Raw genomic sequence first — 20,209 nt, 5'->3', positions numbered from 1 at the left:
TCGGTCCAAAGGATTAGAGCTACAATAACATCACTGGATTTTTTCCTGATTTCCTTCCATTTTCCCAGAGCTGCATAATCCCAACAACACAACGAAAAGCTGAAAAATATTATTCTGTACGTACCACCTGAGATACATAATACATGTATGCTTGTTGAACTGTACATATCACCACGAATTTACTTGAATCACAATATAAAGTACTCAGGTATCCTTGACTTAATGAACCTTTGTTTGAATAAGTTTTTAAACTCAATAAACCAGCCATGATGTACTTAAATGTAACAAATATAAAATCTGTTTTCAATTATGACCGTTATATATTTTATTTTCATGGGAAAGAAATCCGTTTATAATAGTCGTCTACAAATGAATTTGTTTTGTGACCTTTTCTAAAAAAAGTTAAGGTTCTGTTTTGCACACGAGGCTTAAAATTTAGTTCTGATATTATTATTATTATAATCAAAGGGGAAGCGCTAAACCCGGAGGATTATACAACGCCTGGGGGGGTGGGGGTGGAAGGCATTCAGGCTTAATTCGGGGAACTGGAGCACAGATCCAATTCCCTAAATCAAGAGCCCCTCACCAACATCAAGGAACCTTCCTTGAGGGGTTTAGTTCTGATAGGACAATGGAGGCTTAACCAACTACGGCTCTTCATACAATTACAAATACCCGTGTCAAGAAACTCTTGCCCTGTTTTCTGACGACCAAAATACCACTAAGTCTGCCTTAATACAGAGTAAGAACTATGTTTACTTAAAACACCCATCACACAGGAGTGTAAAATACAAAACGAAAATAAATTAGTCAGCCTGAGAAAAGTGACACTCAAACAAACACCCTTTTATGTAGATCCTCTCCTCTCGCCCAATATGTAAGCATATATGTATTGTTGTCGTTTATTGAACTATGGTTGTACATGTATATGTTAATCGCTCATTTAGAAGCATGTGTGTTGAGGTGAAGTCTTACATATGCTAGACATTATGGAGTGAAATTATCAACCATCTTCTGTGATGGTATCCTTATGAAAGAAAACTGCTGGAATTATTCATTTTAATCTTGCAGCTGAGGCAGAGGAACCATAATATGGTTTATTATTGAGGGTTAAGATAAGATTTCGTTCGGATTTTTAACCTCGGAGGGTTAGCCACCCAGGATAACCCAAGGAAGTCAGAGCGTCATCGAGGACTGTCTAACTTATTTCCATTGGGGTCCTCAATCTTGTCCCCCAGGATGCGACCCACACCAGTCGACTAACACCCAGGTACCTATTTGCTGCTAGGTGAACAGGACAACAGGTGTAAAGAAACGTTTCTACCCGCCGGGAATCGAACCCGGGACCTCCGTGTGTGAAGTGGGAGCTAAGGATCTTACAACATATAGGAATAGGGGGCAATTTACTATGATCCAAGATTCCCAATGGAAAAAATATGATTATATCAAAACTAAGCGCTAAACCACCCTCAGTGGAAATAAGTCACTTTGTCTAATTTTTAGGGTTATCCTAGGTAATTTACACTGTATGATAATTGTACTTGTGTACCTGTACCAAAATATATTTACTTAGTACTGTATTAGACAAAATGTTAGCCATGTTTTGTTTTATTTATGAAACCATATGGTTTCATATAGTAAATTATGGTTAGATTCAAGAGCTTCTGATTCTTGCGAGAGATTTCTAGGATTGTTCCTTGATTAAGACAAGATTTTGCTCGGATTTTTAACCCCGGAGGGTCAGTAAGTTTTTATTCAGGTACAGGTACACTTAAATACAATTACTCTGACGGTATTGGCCTTGTACATAACAATAAGGCCATTGGCCTTGTACATAACAATAAGGCCATTGGCCTTGTACATAACAATAAGGCCATTGGCCTTGTACATAACAATAAGGCCACCCACATCCCTGCGGTGTTGAAGGCTCTGCTGAAATGACAAATCTATCCAGGCTTGATCCAGGGGAGAGATGAGGCGTTTTGCTCTGTTCTCTACTGCCAAGCAGTCGCAGATGAGATGGGGGGGGGGAGAGACAATCCAATTAAGTAGGAAGCAAGTCACAATGTTTGACTTCATAAGGAAGTAGGGTTTTTTATGTACAATTACACATATGTACAATTAAATAAGTTTTGGGTAATTACAATTGCCATAAATGGTAATATATGTGTGAATTACCTGAATAGCCTAAACAAGTCATTCTTTTTATTTTCTTTGACACTGAATTTGTCGAGTCAACCTGTATAGTGTAATATATATGAGAGCAACAATATCATCCGTGTTCCCTTATCACCAATGTAAAGGGTGGAAACATTGGGCGTATTTCCTTACAGCCTGGTTGATCAGGCCCTGATCCACAAGGAGGCCTGGTCGTGGACCGGGCCTCGGGGGCGTTGATCCCCGGAATAACCTCTAGGTAGACTCCAAGTAGACCTACTGTCCCCGTTCGTCTAGCAAGTAGGTACGTACCTGGGTGTTAGTCGAGTAGTGCGAGTCGCAGTGTGGGAGGACAAGATTGAGGACCACAGTGGAAATAAAACAGGTAGTCCCTCGATGACACACTTCCTTGCTTGGGTTACCCTGGTGGCTAACCCTCCGTGGTTAAAAATCAGAACAAAATCTTATCTATATCTATATTTTATGTTATTTATCCAATGCCTAAATAAACATTCCTGTTTAGCGCTGTATAACCCTGGTGGTTTAGCGCTTAATTTTGATTATAATAATAATAATGGGTCCCCAATTTTAATTATTTTTAAATTATTTTTATTTTACATTCATGGAGAAGCGGTACACCCGCGAGGGTAACACAGCTCCTTGTGAATACGAGGTAACCAGGTTTGATGCATGAAAGAGGGAGGTAATATCAATTCTTTGGATCAAGGCACCTCACTGGAAGGGAGAGTTACCCATAGAACTCTTGGCTTACGTTCTCTCTCATCACCATTACAGAAAATGGAACATACCAAACCAGGTTCCTTATGATGTTCTGTTGAACCAGGGTTGCCATTCGTACGATAATTACCCTATTTGTACGATAATTTTTGCCTTTCGTATGACATACGATAGATACCTTTAACTATTATCGTACGGATGGTACTGATAATTTCGGGTTCCAGGTCCAGAAAAAAATTGTTTTATATGCAATACGGTTTCAGGCATAAGTACAATAAAATTGTTTGAAAACGAAATTAATATTGATTTTATGAAATTGTGAATGATAATTTCGTATGCTACTTCCTGCCGACATATTCTAAATATTATGTCACTGGCGTAAGGGAAGAGATAGTTCATAAAATTCAATGTACCCTGTGATTATTCAATAGATGTAGGATCTCTTGTAAATTGTGTGTAGCAGTGAGAATTATCGATAGTGAAACAGGTAAGTTTGGGAAATATATAATGTTGTTGGGAAAGGCGCCATTGGTAATAACTTGTATGAAGGAATATTGAAATCATTTAAAATTTATGATGTTCCTATTACAGATACGATAGGTACAGATAAATGTAGAGCAATGATGGGGTTCCATAATTCTGTTACCAGTCGATTTCGGCAAGATTGCTTCGAGTTTTTCGTGCTTAAATGTGCGTTACACTGCGTGCATATCTGCGCAAGTGAAGCCTGTAAATTACTGCATAGATGTGAAGATTTGGCAAGAGAAATCTTTAACTTCCTTAAGTATAGCGGTCAATGTGACAGCCAGTTAGTTCAGTTTCAGATATTCTTAGATTTCAAACCACGAAAGATTCTCTCTCTCCTTCCATTGCAGAGAAGATGGCTATTATTAGCTGTTGTGGTAAGTCTTAAGAATATTTTATCCACAGTGGCATATTACCACAATTATGGGAAAATACCCTATGCCTACTGTAAATAATGCATTACCACTTAAACTTTTGACAAGCATACCTTGTTAAAATATAAGGATGAACGTCACTGTTCATCTAAAATCATCTTTATCGGGTCACAGCTGGCAGGACTTGGGTCTAGAAACGATCTCACACCTGCTGCCTCTGTTCACCTAGCAGTAAATTTATACCAAGGAATTTGTTTGCTGTCGTGGGTCGTATAGTATTAGAAAAGAGGACATATAAGGTCCCTAATGGAAATATTGAGGACGATTGTTTTTACATGTACAACCATTTTTTTTTTTCCGAAAACAGGTATTGAAGTAAACTATCACGATAAATGGAGCCTATACCCATGTGGCCAAATTTTAATTTGGGGTCCTTCTGGTCCCAATGCTCTCATAATTACGAGCAGAATGGTCTACAAACATGTATTGTGGGAGGTTTAGCTCTGAATAGAGCTTTATAAAATCAATGTTAATTAATGTGTTAGTTGTGCACCGTTTAAGCCATGCTGTTGTGACTTTTATTCTTGATTTTCCAGTAATCATCAGATGATCATTACTTCTTTCTTCATTAGCAGCTGTTTTGTGTATAATTATAGTTGATGTTGGAGGAGTAGATGTGACTGTTGGTTGTATCCTTCGTAACCAGGTATATGTAATTCGGTCCTTGGAGAGGCACAGTAAACGGTGCCTGGAGGAGAAACAGCGAGGGGAAAATGCAAAAGCGGTTAACGTGTTTAATACACACACACACACACACACACACACACACACACACACACACACACACAAGAACTGAGGAACATTGCAATGGGCCTATTGGCCCATACAAAGCAGATCCTTCTCAAAATCACGCACACACAAGAAGATAAGAATGGAGGAACACTGCCGCAGGCTTACTGGTCCATACAAAGTAGGTCCTTCTTAAAACTACACACACACTCATATACACAACCTGAAAAATGTCCTAGACAAACTGGAAAGACAAACGGCTACTCTAAATTCGGTCTCATAAAGAGCAGTTATTGGTAGTGAATCCTTCATGGGATTGCCTTGATGTAAGAAAATCGTTTTTAATCAAAGGATTTGAGGATCTGCTCCTCATCTTCCTTGGATGAAATCTATTTCCCATTCCCGAATGTTGTATGAATTTTTATGAACCTGAAAAAAAGAATTATTACACCCGAGAAATACAATAGCGACAAAAATTATATATGTACTACTCCGGCGATGTTACGCGAAAGTTATTCAGATCTGATCTGATGAAGGGAGAGAAGAGCTTCAGTTCCTTGAATCAGGAATCATTTACTAGCATCAAGGCACTCCTGTCAGAGTGTCAGATGGGCCATTACAAACACTCAGTTAACTAAAACACCCACCGAATTTATGAAGGTGGGGTTGCTGAAGCAGGTGACTGACATGTCAGGTGATATGAAGACTGGATAAGGCCACTCGAAGGTGTCACCGCACGCAGGAATGAACATAATGTTCTGATTGTCCACGTAGGTCGTCTGTGGGTGATGGTGGAAGTGGTTAGTTGTGGTGGTGGTGGTAGTAGTGGTTAGCTATGGTGGTGGTGGTTACTTGTGATTGTGGTGGTGGTAGTGGTTAGTTGTGGTGGTGATGGTGGTTACTTGTGGTGGTGATGGTGGTTACTTGTGGTTGTGATGGTGGTAGTGGTTAGTTGGGGGTAGTAGTTTTCTGTGACCAGGCCTCGCAGTGGATCAGAGCCTGATCAACCAGGCTGGTGGTGACAGTGACTGTTGTAGGTGGTGATGATTGTAGTAGTTAGAGAGGTGGTGCTGAATGTTAATGATAATGAAAGGATGATAATAGCGATAATGATAAAAGATTTCAATAAGGACTAACCGAGCAGCTGTTGAGTTCCTTCCTAACACAGATGGCGTAATTCTGGCCCGAGAGGTAGAGCCCGTCATGGTTCCATCCTTTGATGGTCCCAGAAGAAGTGGTGAAGTACTGACCGCATCCTGAGGGAGCTGAAGGAATAATTGCGATGCTGAGTAACTTACACACCCCTACAACCACATATTGGTGAGTACACCCCCACCCACACACACATATCAGCCCTCCCACACACACACATACGTATACCACTCTTCTCACACATACACATACTCCCTCTTACACACTAGACACACACACACACACACACACACACACACACACACACACACACATACCAGCCCTCCCACACACACACACACATATACCACCCCTCGCACACATACACATTCTCCCTCTTACACACTAGACACACACACACACACACACACTCACACACACACACACACACACACACACACACACAACTCAAGGGGTGATGAAGACTCGATCCTCCATCCGATAATTGATACACGATCTCCGACCAGCCAGGCTGATAGTTATCACATACAGAAAAATAATGAACAATAGGAACAGTAATCGAAATTCGTAAACTAAGGAATGTATACCGAAATGGCACCACTACTAAGAGTTTCTTCATACAGGTGAAAAAAAAAAGTAGAAAATGACTTGAAAACTCTCCTGTGTTATGAAATATAACCTGAAAACCCATCCCGTGTAAGACAGCAGAAATTTGTACTGAAATGTGGCTCTGAGCTCCATCCTGCGCTTATGATCTGAAAAATTTGTGGTGTGTTGAGAATGTTAGGGGTGTATAGATCTCACTTTAACCCTGTTAAACGTCATAAAGGATCAGGTTAGACATACAGTGTGATGCAATCAACTATTATTATACTGTATAAACGCTTACCTAGTGAGAACTGACCGCAGCTGATCTGGGACACCCTGATCTTCCACCTGCGGGCGTAGGAGACGGAGGAGTTCGTCGTGAAGGTGAAACTGATGGAGGTGCTCACAGAGGGTTCCACATCTAGGTAAACTGCAGATAAACACACGCGATCTTACCTGATTATCGTTTATTAGGTGTGAAACCTATCGACCATACGAGATCATTAAGACTGTATGGCACCTGACCAGTCAAAGATACTTCTTACAGGGATTCAATTAAGCTCTGAGTATATATACAGTAAATTGAGGTATAAAACAGTCAGTGAATATACATAGTTGCTCTCGGTGCATCCCCCTTGAGGTGAGCTACACCTCTCTGAATATATACAAAGTCACTCCTATTTATTACAATGTTTTGTTTAAGGTCTTTCTGCTGCAGGAGGGTGATTAAGAACACACTTCTTCAGTGTACTAACATAATAAGCATTTAATCCCTACAAGGATTAAATAATCCTCTGAGTGTGCACACACACCTAGATTATATATATATATATATATATATATATATATATATATATATATATATATATATATATATATATATATATATATTATATATATATCGTGCCGAATAGGCAGAACTTGCGATCTTGGCTTAAATAGCAACGCTCATCTTGCCATATAGGACAAGCGAAAATTTGTGTATGCAATAATTTCGCCAAAATCATTCTGAACCTAACGAAAAAAATGTATTTCACTGTGTTTGTTTAGTAGTATTAAATTACTGTAAACAAATCTAAAATATATTTAGTTGGGTTAGGCTAAAATAAATTTGTCTTGTTATTATAAGGTTAGGTAAGTTTTATAAGATTCTTTTGGTGCAAAATTAAAAAAAATTATATTAACATTAATGAAAAAAATATATCTTTAAGCGTATAAGAGAAAATTTCAGAAAGGACTTAATTTTAAATGAGTTCTTGCTAATTGACCAGTTTTACATATTCGGCACGACATATATATATATATATATATATATATATATATATATATATATATAAGTAAGTAAGTAAGTAAGTAAGTTTATTCAGGTATACACAAATACAGTTACATAGAATTATCATACATAGCAGCATATGTGTAGAGAACCTAGGATAACCCAAAAAAGTCAGACAGAGTGACTTATTTCCATTGGGGTCCTTTTACCTTATTATTATAGTATAAAGGTTATAATATTTTCTTATTATTCTACAATGAAGATAACATCTTATTATCATACTAAAAAGACTATCTGCTACACCAAGGTCATTAAGACTATCTACAATACGAGGGTCATTACAAGGAATAAGGTAAAATTTACACGTATGTTAGCTAAAAAATAGAAAATCATTCCCCTCCCTTTCTGTAGCTACATTCATCAGACACCTTTTGGCACTCTTCTTGAACTGGTTCACGCTATGACTGGCTTTGACATGTGCGGGTAGTCTGTTCCATTCCTTTATTGCTGTACAATAAAAGGTGTTTGAAGCCTGGCCACTGACTGTGGGTACTACAAAGTTGTGCTCTCTCCCCCTAGTACTATGATTGCTTTGGTTCCCAACCTTGACAAAATTGACAGCAAGATATTCTGGACATTGTTTGTGAGCAATTTTATAAACATGATTTAGCTTCAGTTGTTTTACTCTGTCTTCAACATTCAGCATATCCAACTGCTGTAATTCTTCCTGGCCTACATGTTCTCTTGGTCCCAGCCCCAGGATGAATCTTACGATTTTGTTCTGGGTGATTTGCAGTCTATCTTTCAGTTTTTTTGTCAAGGCAGAGTACCAAGAAGAGCAAGCGTAATCCATATGGCATTGTATAAGGGCTAGACATAGGGTCCTGCGAGCCTCAGTAGGTAGACACTGTGCTTGTCTGTACAGGAACTTCAGTTTGGCATTCGCTTTCTTTACTACACTGTTCCCTATCAATTCTCCTGACATGCATGGGTCAAAGGGGATTCCCAAATATTTTACTGATGAAACCAAAGTGATGTGCTCCCCATTACATTGAACATTAAAATTATTTACCCTTCTCAGTTTATGTTTCGTGCCAAAGAGAATGGCTTCAGTTTTCCCTAGGTGTAATGATAGTTTGTTGTCTACTAACCATTTGCTGCAGGACTCCAGTTCCAGTGTTAAAACATTAGCAATATCTTGTGGGTCTTTACCTGACACTAACAGAGCACTGTCATCTGCATACAGTAGGAGTTTGCACTTGACACTGATAGGCATATCATTGACATAACATAAGAATAATAAGGGACCCAGAATACTACCTTGGGGAACTCCACATGTTATCGGCAGGGGTTCTGATTCTGTTTTGTTGATTTTGACTATTTGTCTCCTGTTGCTAAGGTAGGACTTAAACCAGTCTACAGAACCTATACCAATAGCTTGAAGTTTATTACATAATATATTGTGGTTGACAGTATCGAAGGCCTTTTGCAGGTCTAAGGTTACCATGCCTATGAGGTTCCCCTTTGACATTTCAGTTCTTAGGTAATCCATCAGATTAATAAGGGACGTGTCGGTTGAGTAGGATCTTCTAAAGCCCGATTGATAGCTATGGAGAATGTTGTTGTCATTAAGGTACTTAACTACTTGAGAATACACCGCCCTCTCTAGAATTTTAGATATTATACTGAGTATACTAACAGGCCTATAGTTGCTTACATCAGACCTACTATTTTTCTTGAAGATAGGAGTGACTCTGGCCTCCTTGAACCCCTCCGGTACTGTATTAGTGGTGATTGATAGATTTATTATGTGAGCAATAGGGATTGACAGTTCAGAAGCACCATCTTTTAGGAACTTAGACGGGATGTTATCAGGGCCTGTGCTCTTAGTTGGGTTTAACCTGCTTAGTTCTTTTTGAATAAAGTCATGAGATACACTTACTAGTTGACAACTGTTTGGGGTTACCCCTTTATTGGTATAGTATGTTTGAAACTTATCAGAGTCTGTGTTAAAGGTATTTGATGCAGCTGGTAGTTTACTTACTAGTGTTGATGCAACAGATGTGTAGTAGGAATTAAAGCAATTTGCCACCTTAGATGTTTCGTGGCATACCTCATTATCGATAGTGAGTACTATGTTAGACCTATCTACTGGCTTATGGCTATACCCCAACTGTTTTAGTTGTTGCCAGAGCTTTCTGGGGTTATGCTTATACTCTTCAATTTTTGAGCAGTAGTGCTTTGCCTTTGCTCCTTTTATAAGTCTCTGTACTCTGTTCCTCACCCTTTGGAATTCATTTAGTGCTGCAATATCCTGTCTGTTTGCTTTAAATCTTTTTAGCAGCTGGTCTCTGAATTTCATATTATCTAATATCTCAGTATTCATCCAGGGTTCAGTTCTTCGTTTAATCCTAACCTCTTTAACTGGTGCAATATTATCAAGGATGGTAGTGAACATTGTTTTGAATTTTTCCCAGGCATCGTTTACGTCCGTGCAACTTGTTATCTCTGTCCAGTCACAATTGTGTAGCCTATTTACCAGTGTTTCTTTACTGTAGTTTCTAGTTGACCTCATTTTTATTGTCCTGTGTAGGCCTATCCTATCCCTAGTTATTTTCCTGGTGCAGTAAATGATGAAATGATCACTAAGACCTGTGGTAATGACGCCTGACTGACTAATGTTCTCAGAGCGGTTACAAAGTATGTGGTCAATTAGGGTGGCTGAGAACTGTGTGATCCGGGTTGGAGTATTAATTAGTTGAGTGTAACTATTTAATCCTAGAATTTGCTTATACCATTTGCATAGCCCGTTATTTTGCTGCTGAAAACAGATATTAAAGTCGCCCAGTATTATTGTCTCGCAATTGTTTTCAACTCCGGACAAGACTCTGGAAAAGTCTTCTAAGAACTGGTCCTGGGTAGGAGGGCGGTAACTAGTTCCTACTAAGATGGGTTTGGTCTTAGGAAGCAGCACTTCAAACCATAGAATCTCCAGTTTATTGTTATTTAAATCAGGTCTTGGGTTGTAAGCTAAGTCATTTCTAATGTAGGCACATACTCCACCACCCTTTCTGTTCCTATCTAAGCGTTTTATATTGTAACCATCTATTTTGACCTCGTCGTCAGTCACCGTATCATCCAACCAAGATTCAGAGATGGTTATAACTGCCGCCCTAATTTTGTTAGCTAGAATCCTAATCTCTGCCAATTTAGGAAGAAGTGATCTTGCATTGACATGAATAAAGTGAAGGCCTGTTTTCATAAAACAATCATAATCATCAATATATGGCAATGGGTCATTTGTATTAAAATTAGGTAAATCAATGTCATCACTGCTAAAGGGTAACTGTGCCAAAGTGCATTTGTTACACACAAAATGAATTCTGGCACCGTTGCTATAATTGTACATACATCCATCATGCACCCACCCCTTACACATTTTACATAAGGTGCCTTTTCTGTTTTTCATGCGTACTTTAGTACAGTGTATGCACCTGTTTGGTAGTGTTTGAGATAATAATGGCTGTATTGTCTCACATTGACCTATGTATGCATTACATATGGAGTTAAGGTTATCATTCCTAGCTACTAGACGGTCATTATTGCCGTCATTTATCTGTCTGTTTTGCCTCTGCACAATAGTTTGAGGTCCTGGATTAATTTGGATATCACCACTTAAGAGCGCTACAATAAGAGCTGTGTGCCACTGTTTTTGTTTAGGTATGCGGTGTTGCCATACCTTGCGGCGATAGTGACATTTACTTTTCTGGTAGGATGGCAACTGTTGGGCTTTTACTGTCCAGGGCGCTGTTACTCCATTCATCTTTTCCAGCCCCCATGACTGATTACTTTCTTCATGGAATTGAAGAAGAAATATAAATATAATTATGGCAGCCTGTACCCCCCTAATGCCTGCCATTTTCACTCTTCGCTCTTTTACTCATATACAATAATATTTATTTCTCTTTTCCTTTCCCTAGTACACTTAGTATCTGCTTTAGCAATCACCACTGAATTACTAGTAAAATTTCCTCTTCAAAACCCTCTTCACTGCTCACTTTTCCCTGGTTTTATCCTTCCAAATCCCCCTCAGTTCCATTTATCGGGGGTTGTGTGGTGTTGTTGTCTCCTGACCTGTTTTGCTGACTCAGCCATTTTTAAAACACTGAGGGGAGTAACGCCACCTACAACCTGACTTTCCTTGAGTTTATAGATATATTTGGCGTTTTCTGCTATGGTTCTCTCACTGTACACTGGTCAGCTGAATATAGGTCAGCTACTATAACATTAACCTTGACTGTTTAACTATTCACTTCTTTCTCACGACTGGCACTGAGGGATATCCGACCTATAACCTTGGAGTTTTGTACTGTTGATTTGACGATGTCTCCTGTGTTTCCCTCTCGTTAGCACTGGTACAGGTGATATGATGGTGGTACAGATATGATGCTACTGTCAACAGATGAACGTCAGTAAAGATGAGAATTTCACTTCGCTAGTTGTACGTCTGGCAGTAGCGGCTGTTTGGATGCCGGTCAGCCATGTTTAAATGCTCAATTCTTTCCCTCGTTTGGCACTGAAGAAAAAAGTCCTACAGACCTGTCATTTCCTTGGAGATTTAGTTGATCAGGTTTTCTGCCATGTTGCCATATATGTTGCCATGTCTGCCATATATATATATATATATATATATATATATATATATATATATATATATATATATATATATATATATATATTTCTCAATGTTGAAAGATATATACACCTCTTGGTATACATACGCACTTCTCATTGTATAAAATGTGTAGAATTAACAGCGTTTATTTAAAAACTAAAGTATAATCATAATGGGCAGCTACACTATGGTATATAATGGCAACTACACAATTGTATACTGTATATCTGTTTCCCTGTCACATTCCACCAAAGAGAAAGGGATTCAGACATAATGAAATCTTGTCAGCTTGATCTAGGAGACATCAGTAAGGCATTGAGGATATCCTCGGGAGACTTCAGTAAGGCGGTGAGGATAGCCTGACGTATTCAACACCTAGGACAGCTTCAAAGGTTTCCTTCTAGCGGACATGAAGTTACTATTGCTTGGGAGCTCAGGTAGGAAGACAGAGATGGCCATGATGAATGATTAGCACTTATGATGGTGTGTGGGTATGTGGGAGGGAGAGAGAGAGAGAGAGAGAGAGAGAGAGAGAGAAGGAAGACCAAAAGAATGAAAATAATAAAAAGAGAAGAAGGATAATATCGCAGCAGAGGAAGAGAATAGAGAGGAAAATAAAAACAGGACAAATAAAAAGGAAACTTAATATGGGGAAGAGAAGACAGAGTTGTGCTGGAGATATACTAGAAAAATTGGAGAGAGATAGAGGGGTAAAGAAGTAGATGGATGAGAAGGAGGAGGAGGAAACGATATAAGTGGAGATGGAGGAGACGATGAAGGTGGAAATGAAGAAGATAGAGATACATGCGGAGGAGATTGAGGAGAATGCTGAGGTGGAAATTGAGGTGGAAATTGAGGTGTAGGAGGGGACCGTGAAGGAACAGGAGGAGGAAGAAGAAGAAGAAGAGGAGGAGGAGGAGGAGGAGGAGGAGGAGGAGGAAGATGAGAAGGAGGAACTTACAGTGGGTGTTGATAGAAGTGCCACACACTCTCTCCCACTTGATGTCTTGAGAGAAAGTGAGCCAATCGTCGACACAGTTGCCCTGGGTGTTCGGCGGAGCGAGTTCAACCTTTGCCACATCTAACCTGTACTCGGGTAGGGACACGGGTAAGCTCTCTTATAAACTTTTATTATTAACACTCACGGGTGGAGAGATAAACCCGTAAGGGTCATTCAATGCCTTGATGGCGGAGAGAGGGTGAGAGTGAGTAGAAATGGCAGACAGTCTTGATTCAGGGAATTGAGGTCTCTTTTGTTAAGTTCCCCTAATCACAAAATGGGTGAGGATCGAACCCTAGGACTCGCCTGCCAAGGGTTCGATCCCTCACCCGTTCTGTGATTTTACAATCGTGTTATTACGATTTCCTGAAAAGAAGAATCTTTCTATACAGTTTTTTTTTTTTTTTTGGGGGGGGGGGTTATATTAGACTGCAAAAGTGCATCAAAAATTTCCTAAGCAAGTGAAAAGACTATTGCACGTGCTGTTCAATTATGGATGAACTTTTTCAAATGAACTTATAAAGAATAGCTTTAATGAAAAAACTTGCTAGCACCAGGACAATATATATGTCGGTCGTCGCCCATACTTTCATCATCATTCAACACTTTCACCTCACTCATACATAATCACTGTCTTTGCAGTGATTATATATGATATCTTTAATGCCTGTAAGAGGGGTGCTTTAATACTGCTGAATGTCTCTCGATTCAGAGAAATGAAAATTATTTCCCCTTCATCCTGTTTGTAACTGTATGGCCCTTTGTGCTTCCCCTTAAATAAATAACTACAATTACCTGAGTTGGCAGATGTCTTCACTGAAGTGGAGAGTGTGGGTACAGGTTGTGGCGTAGTTGAAGGTGGACGGGTAGCTTGGGCTCTCAATGTACGTCATGTTATTGGAAGCTGAGGCAGAGCATCCCACTTTGGCTGAGAGAAGTACACGAGAGGACAAGGGAATGATAAATAGCAGGGGGCTTGGAAGTCAACACCGAGGCTATCTACTGAGAACTATCTGCATCTATCTGGATTAAAGGGTATCATTTATTATCTTTTGCGATTGCATGTGTGTCAAGGAGGGAGCGTTAGATCGGAGAGAGATATGAAATGTTGAGAAATGAACGAAAAGACAGAAGAGTACATAGATGCGAGATAAACAGAAAAAAGAGGTGTGGGGAGAGAGTAAGAGGGAGTGAGAGAGAGTATTTGTAACATGCAAGAGTGAGGATGAAACAGTCACTTTCATTACTATTGTAATAAAGTTGGTAGAATTACCGACAAATGTAAAGTAAAAGGACACAAGTGCAACTAATGTGACATTTTATTGTGGCAACGTTTCGCTCTCCAGGAGCTTTATCAAGCCATTACAAACAATACATGGACACACAGGGTATATAAAGGCTCAGAGTGAGGTGCAATACTAGTGAGGTACCATTTCGATGTTCACTAGTGGTGGTAGTAGTAGTAGTAGTAGTAGTAGTAGTAGTAGTAGTAGTAGTAGTAGTGACAAAAGTAATACAATATGGTAGAGCAATTAATTCGTACATGAGTAAAAGGATATAAAAGCTATTACTTGGGTAACATAAAAATAGGTTGGACAAATATAGACTGGAAAGAGGCAACTTGTTTCAGTGTTCATTCTCTGTAATGTGCTTTGTGTAGTATAACAGGAGAGATTATGTGATGGCAGGGTTTACTGTTTTTAGGAGGATTCTTGCTAAGACTTCAGAGAGGGTGAAGCTGCCGTTGTTTTGTTTAATTGTATTCGAAACAGCGATCAGTGCTGATTCGAGGCACTTGCGTATGCGGAAATTAGTTTCCTTAATCACTAATTGGGCGTCTCTGAATTTCATGAGATGATTGGTAGAATTTCGGTGTTGTACACAGGCGTTATTCAAGTTATCGTTCCTACATGCGTAAATGTGTTCATTGAGACGAGTGTCGAGGTTTCTTGCTGTTTCACCTACGTAAATCTTGTCACAGCCTTCACAGGATATAGTGTAAACTCCTGCGTTGACTGGTTCGTGGTGCTTGGATTTTGTCCTGGTTAGATCCTTTATTGAAGTGCTAGAAGCGATGGCGACTCTGGTGTTAGCTTGTGAAAGCACTTTTGAAACGTTCAGTGCAACCTGGCTGTTGGGAAGAATTATAACTTTGTTGGGAGCGGTGTTGGTGCGTGGAGAATTAATGATCTGAAGAGCTCTTTTCTTGCAGTCTTTGATGAAAAAGGAAGGAAAATGTAACTCAGTGAATGTTTGGTGAATGTATGTACATTCCTCGTCAAGAAACTCAGGACTACAAATTCGGTATGCTCTTAGGAAAAACCCGATGATGATGCCTCTTTTGGTCTTGGTATCTTGACTGGAATAGAAGTGTGCGAGATCAGTTTTATTGGTGGGTTTCCGATAAACTTGAAATCTTAGGTTGTTGTCTACTTTGTCAATGAGGACGTCGAGGAAAGGTAGTTTGTCATTGGACTCTTCTTCTAGTGTAAACTGGATCGCCGGTTCAACTGCGTTGAGCCTTGCCTGAAGATTCCGTACATCAAAACGTTTGGGAGTTATTACGAGGACGTCGTCCACGTAACGTAACCAAGTGACGCTTGAAGGGAAGATGTTTGCGAAGTGTTCGGACTCTAGGTGTTCCATGTATAAGTTGGCTAGGACGGCACTGATGGGGGACCCCATTAATAGCTTTAATGGGGTAATAGCTTTTATATCCTTTTACTCATGTACGAATTAATTGCTCTACCATATTGTATTACTTCTACTTTTGTCACTACTACTACTACTACTACCACTAGTGAACATCTAAATGTTACCTCACTAGTATTGCACCTCACTCTGAGCCTTTATATACCCTCTGTGTCCATGTATTGTTTGTAATGGCTTGATAAAGCTCCTGGAGAGCGAAACGTTGCCACAATAAAATGTCACATTAGTTGCACTTGTGTCCTTTTACTTCATTACTATTATCGAAAATGCACAGTTTTCTCTCTCTCCCCTCACATTATCTACACTTTAATTTCTGCAGTGTAGTATACATAACCCGTAACATATACATTCAAATAGACATATATAAACGCAATACCTAAACAAAAGTATAACGATGACTCAACAGAAAAAAAAAACGCAAAAGAGCAGTATTTACTGAGGCATAAGAAGACTCACTAAGGTGTTAAAGCAGCGTTGAGGGATGGAAACAATACTGTTGATTCTTCAAACAATGTTTACTGGTGCATGAGAATTCTCACTGACACGTGAAAAATTATATTCACTGACGCAGTGAAAATAATACTCACAGACGCATCAAAATAATACACACAGACGCATGAAAACTATACACACAGACGCACGAAAACAATACACACAGACGCATGAAAACAATACACACAGACGCATCAAAACAATACACAGACGCATCAAAACAATACACACAAACGCACGAAAACTATACACACAGACGCATGAAAACATTTCTCACAGACGCATGAAAACAATACACACAGACGCATGAAAACTATACACACAGACGCATGAAAACATTTCTCACAGACGCATGAAAACATTACTCACAGACACATGAAAACGATACTCACTAAGGCAGCAAATACCAAAGCCACTTGCACACTGTCCTGCCTCTTCTCCCCCGCCTCTGTAGCAGGCGGCGCTGGGGTAACATACCCCTGTATCTTCCCCAGTGGCTGGGCACTCACTGTTCTTGAACCTCACCACTGAGAACACTGACACTGTTATGGGTAAGAACATTCACTCTTACTTCTGGAGAACACACTGTTATTTGCAAGGAAATCAACAATTTTCTGGGGATAACAAAGTCCTGGTTAATTATAGAGGACAAATTTTAATATAATTATTATTTTTGTTAGGGTGTTGTTGCTGTTAGATTTTTTGTTAGGTCAGGTAAGGTTTGCCAGGAAACAGTACAAGTGTTTTCTGACGCGGTTCTTAGTCATTAAAAAAAATTTATGTAGCTTAAGACTGAGGCTGACTGCAGGTGTCAACAAGGTCAAGGGGTCTTAGTCATATGATGAACCTCAGCTGGAGCTGAGGGTCATCATAAATGAATATATTAACACATTTTGTGTTACTTAATCGTGTTGTTGCTGTTGTTGTTGGGTTTGTTGATGTGTATGTGAGGGGAGAGAGGAAGTAATGGAGAGGGGAAGAGGGGAAATATAACTTACGGAAGCGGTTTGTTTCGGTGCTTGTGTGACCATGAGTTAGACTGCACGCCCACATCGTGGTCAGTACCGCCCACACCGCCCACATCCTGCAACCTCCTCCGCAAGGTTCTCCCTCCTAGAGGAAAGATAAATTCTCCTCTTACTCCGGCAGGTCCTCACACAGATGGAAGATGAGACAAGTGCTGCTTCTCGTTTCGTTTTATTGCCTCTTCCAAGAACCACAGCTAAGACAGGCAAACTAGGTTCTACCACTGAAACAATTTCGGTCCTCCCGATATCAGTCCTCTGGACGTATTGGTAGTGTTCGTTGGTCAGGAAGCAACACAGTCTCTCCTGACATGGGTTTTAATCAGGTGTTGACCCCTTACAGGTTAATTAAGAATCCGCTGGAGTACCGGAGCTGGGTTTTAAAACCCCCTTTAGAAAACAAAGGATCATCACGTGGGACTATAAACCTAATAACCATAGTTAGTTTATTGTAAACCCGATATTCATTGTAAACTGTATCGCAATAACATACATAGATTCACAAAATGATTTTGAATTAGATTGAAAAAATAATTAACAGAAGTACAACTGGGTATATGCTTCTGATTTAGGTTAAATTTCTCAAAAGCAAATATAGAAAACTAACTCAAAATTTCCATCTTATTTTGACTGGCAACAGCCCCAGATAGAGTCAGAGACGATTGATCCTGTAGGAGGTAATTCGTAGACACAGTGAAGACACTACAAGCAGTGTCAGACGGTACGGTTCCCAACAGCGGAGAGAGATTTCTTCCTCCCTGCTCGCTACGGTCGGCGAAGCTATACTGCAGTGCGTGCAAAGTAAGTCTGCCTCAAGCCTATTCCCACCCTTTACCTTCAAGCGAAGGGGGATGGGGAGAGCTTGATGCTTCGAGACGACACTTCCAAGACATTCGAGTAATCCCCTTCGGAGTAATCCCATTTTTTAGGCGCTGTATTATCCACATATGAGTTTAGTGTTTACCAAAGATTATAATAATTCCACCTTTATATAGGCTATCAATCTTCAATTGATAGCCCATATAAGCCCTGGAAAAGGCCAGAAGAGGATAACAGGATTAAATTAGGGATTGTTGAGAAATTGAGAGGTGGGCCACAGCACCGAAGGTTCCAGGTATGATTTGAGGTCTGAGAAATACAAGGTAATAACAGAAAAATGAAGGACAAAGTAAGAATTTTGACCATAGGTGTCTGGTAAGAGACGTTGGGAAAAGAAAAATTTGATTTTAGAGAAGAAAAGGGACTTTATTCAGATAATTAAGCCCGGTGAGTTTATAAACTAGGATAACCCAAGAAAACCAAGCAGTGTGGCTTATTTCCATTATGTGGGTGTAGGGGAAAGGGTCCTTAAGTTCCCCTTACCCACGACATTATGTTAACTTCAAGGTATCATGACTCACAAAATCGTAATAACACGAATGCAAACAAATCACAGAACGGGTGCGGTTTGAACCTATGGCTAGTGAGACCTAAAGCTCACAAGTCAGTGCATTAACCACCCGGTCGGTGATTTCTGCTGCTAGGTGAACAGAGGCAACACATCTTTGAAGAGTGAATATCAAAATGGTATATTTGACATCGTCTTGACATCTCTACTGCTCCTGCCTACTTTCTGCACTCGACTGAAGAAGTCTACTTTGTAGACGAAACGTTTCGGAATAAAGATGCCGAACTGTTGCCTATGTGTCTTACTTACCGACACATCTTTGAAGACTTGACCATACACCTCGCCCAGCCCAAGAGTGAATTTCGGTCATTTAGGATGCGATACAAGGAACTAGGTACTAGGTTGTTAGGAGAGGTTAGTTGATGGCGAGAGAACGCTCCTACATGCACTTCGCTCTTCGATGTGACATTTTCTTTTGACTTGCCCAAGACACTTTAGTTAAAAACCAACATGAGAACTTCGTTCAGAATATGCTTAGTGGGTCTCCCGTGCCTAAAGCTGTTTTCATTCATTCTTTAAGATGTCAACACACTGCCTTGGTGTTTCTCCTGCCGTGTCGGTATTATATACCATTTCTCTTCAGAGAGCAGGACCTGCCAAGCATTGGTTAGTAGACCTGAAGTGTTTCTCCAATCATAGGTTCTTATGTTTATATAAGTCAGTTTGGATTGATATTTGTGTGTGGTGGAAGTACTACCTTCGTGTACTCACAGACGACCAGAAATTCCTGCATATGTTGCGGGTGTAAGTCAAGACCCATGAAATACAGTCGTTCTCACTCTCACTCTCCCTCTCTCTCTCTCTCCCCACCCCCTTGATCTCCCCATATGTTCAACAACCCCCCCCTCTCCTTTTCCCACCTGTCAAGCAAGACGTAACAAATTGCTTTAATTAATCCTAGTGTTCCTCACAGCTGTCTGGATCCCCAGCGGCGTCACCAACAAGACAAACCATTTTGTGAACTACAGTTCCTGGTCTGGTGACTTTTTTCACTTTATTTTTACGTAACGAGCGGAAGCTGTCAAGGAGGCAGATGTTTAGACAAAGTAGCTGTAAAGATTTATGCAACATTTTAAAGATGGCTGTACATGTGTCTGTTTCAAAAGGTGACAACCTGCAAAGCCAGCTGCATGAGCCGTGTCAACGATGCCGGAAATTGTAGCAAAACGATGCGCGTCAGCACTAAGTCGCAAGATACAGGATATACTCTCCACCCAGGTAATATCTGCCCTGGTAGGAGCAGGAAGAGGAACGGATTGGAG

General features: G+C 40.0%; 1 protein-coding gene across 2 annotated transcripts in view; it reads right to left on the bottom strand.

Moving 5' to 3' along the window:
- Positions 1 to 657: 657 nt before the first annotated feature.
- The window catches only part of LOC128702652 (uncharacterized), a 553,802-nt gene continuing 534,250 nt past the window's right edge, over positions 658 to 20,209 (bottom strand). For both annotated transcript variants that reach the window (XM_070101925.1, XM_070101926.1), the window contains 8 exons: positions 17,474 to 17,588; positions 16,868 to 17,017; positions 14,067 to 14,199; positions 13,233 to 13,357; positions 6,625 to 6,753; positions 5,721 to 5,848; positions 5,231 to 5,362; positions 658 to 4,542 (listed from right to left, as the gene is read on the bottom strand). In XM_070101925.1, coding sequence (XP_069958026.1) covers positions 4,423 to 4,542; positions 5,231 to 5,362; positions 5,721 to 5,848; positions 6,625 to 6,753; positions 13,233 to 13,357; positions 14,067 to 14,199; positions 16,868 to 17,017; positions 17,474 to 17,588 — 1,032 coding nt within the window. In that variant the 3' untranslated portion in view covers positions 658 to 4,422. The remainder of the gene's footprint in view (positions 4,543 to 5,230; positions 5,363 to 5,720; positions 5,849 to 6,624; positions 6,754 to 13,232; positions 13,358 to 14,066; positions 14,200 to 16,867; positions 17,018 to 17,473; positions 17,589 to 20,209) is intronic.

This window comes from Cherax quadricarinatus, chromosome 79, assembly GCF_038502225.1.
Source record: "Cherax quadricarinatus isolate ZL_2023a chromosome 79, ASM3850222v1, whole genome shotgun sequence".
Taxonomy (NCBI): domain Eukaryota; kingdom Metazoa; phylum Arthropoda; class Malacostraca; order Decapoda; family Parastacidae; genus Cherax; species Cherax quadricarinatus.
Note: the sequence above shows the minus strand (reverse complement) of the source record. Positions and strands in the feature narration are given on the sequence as shown.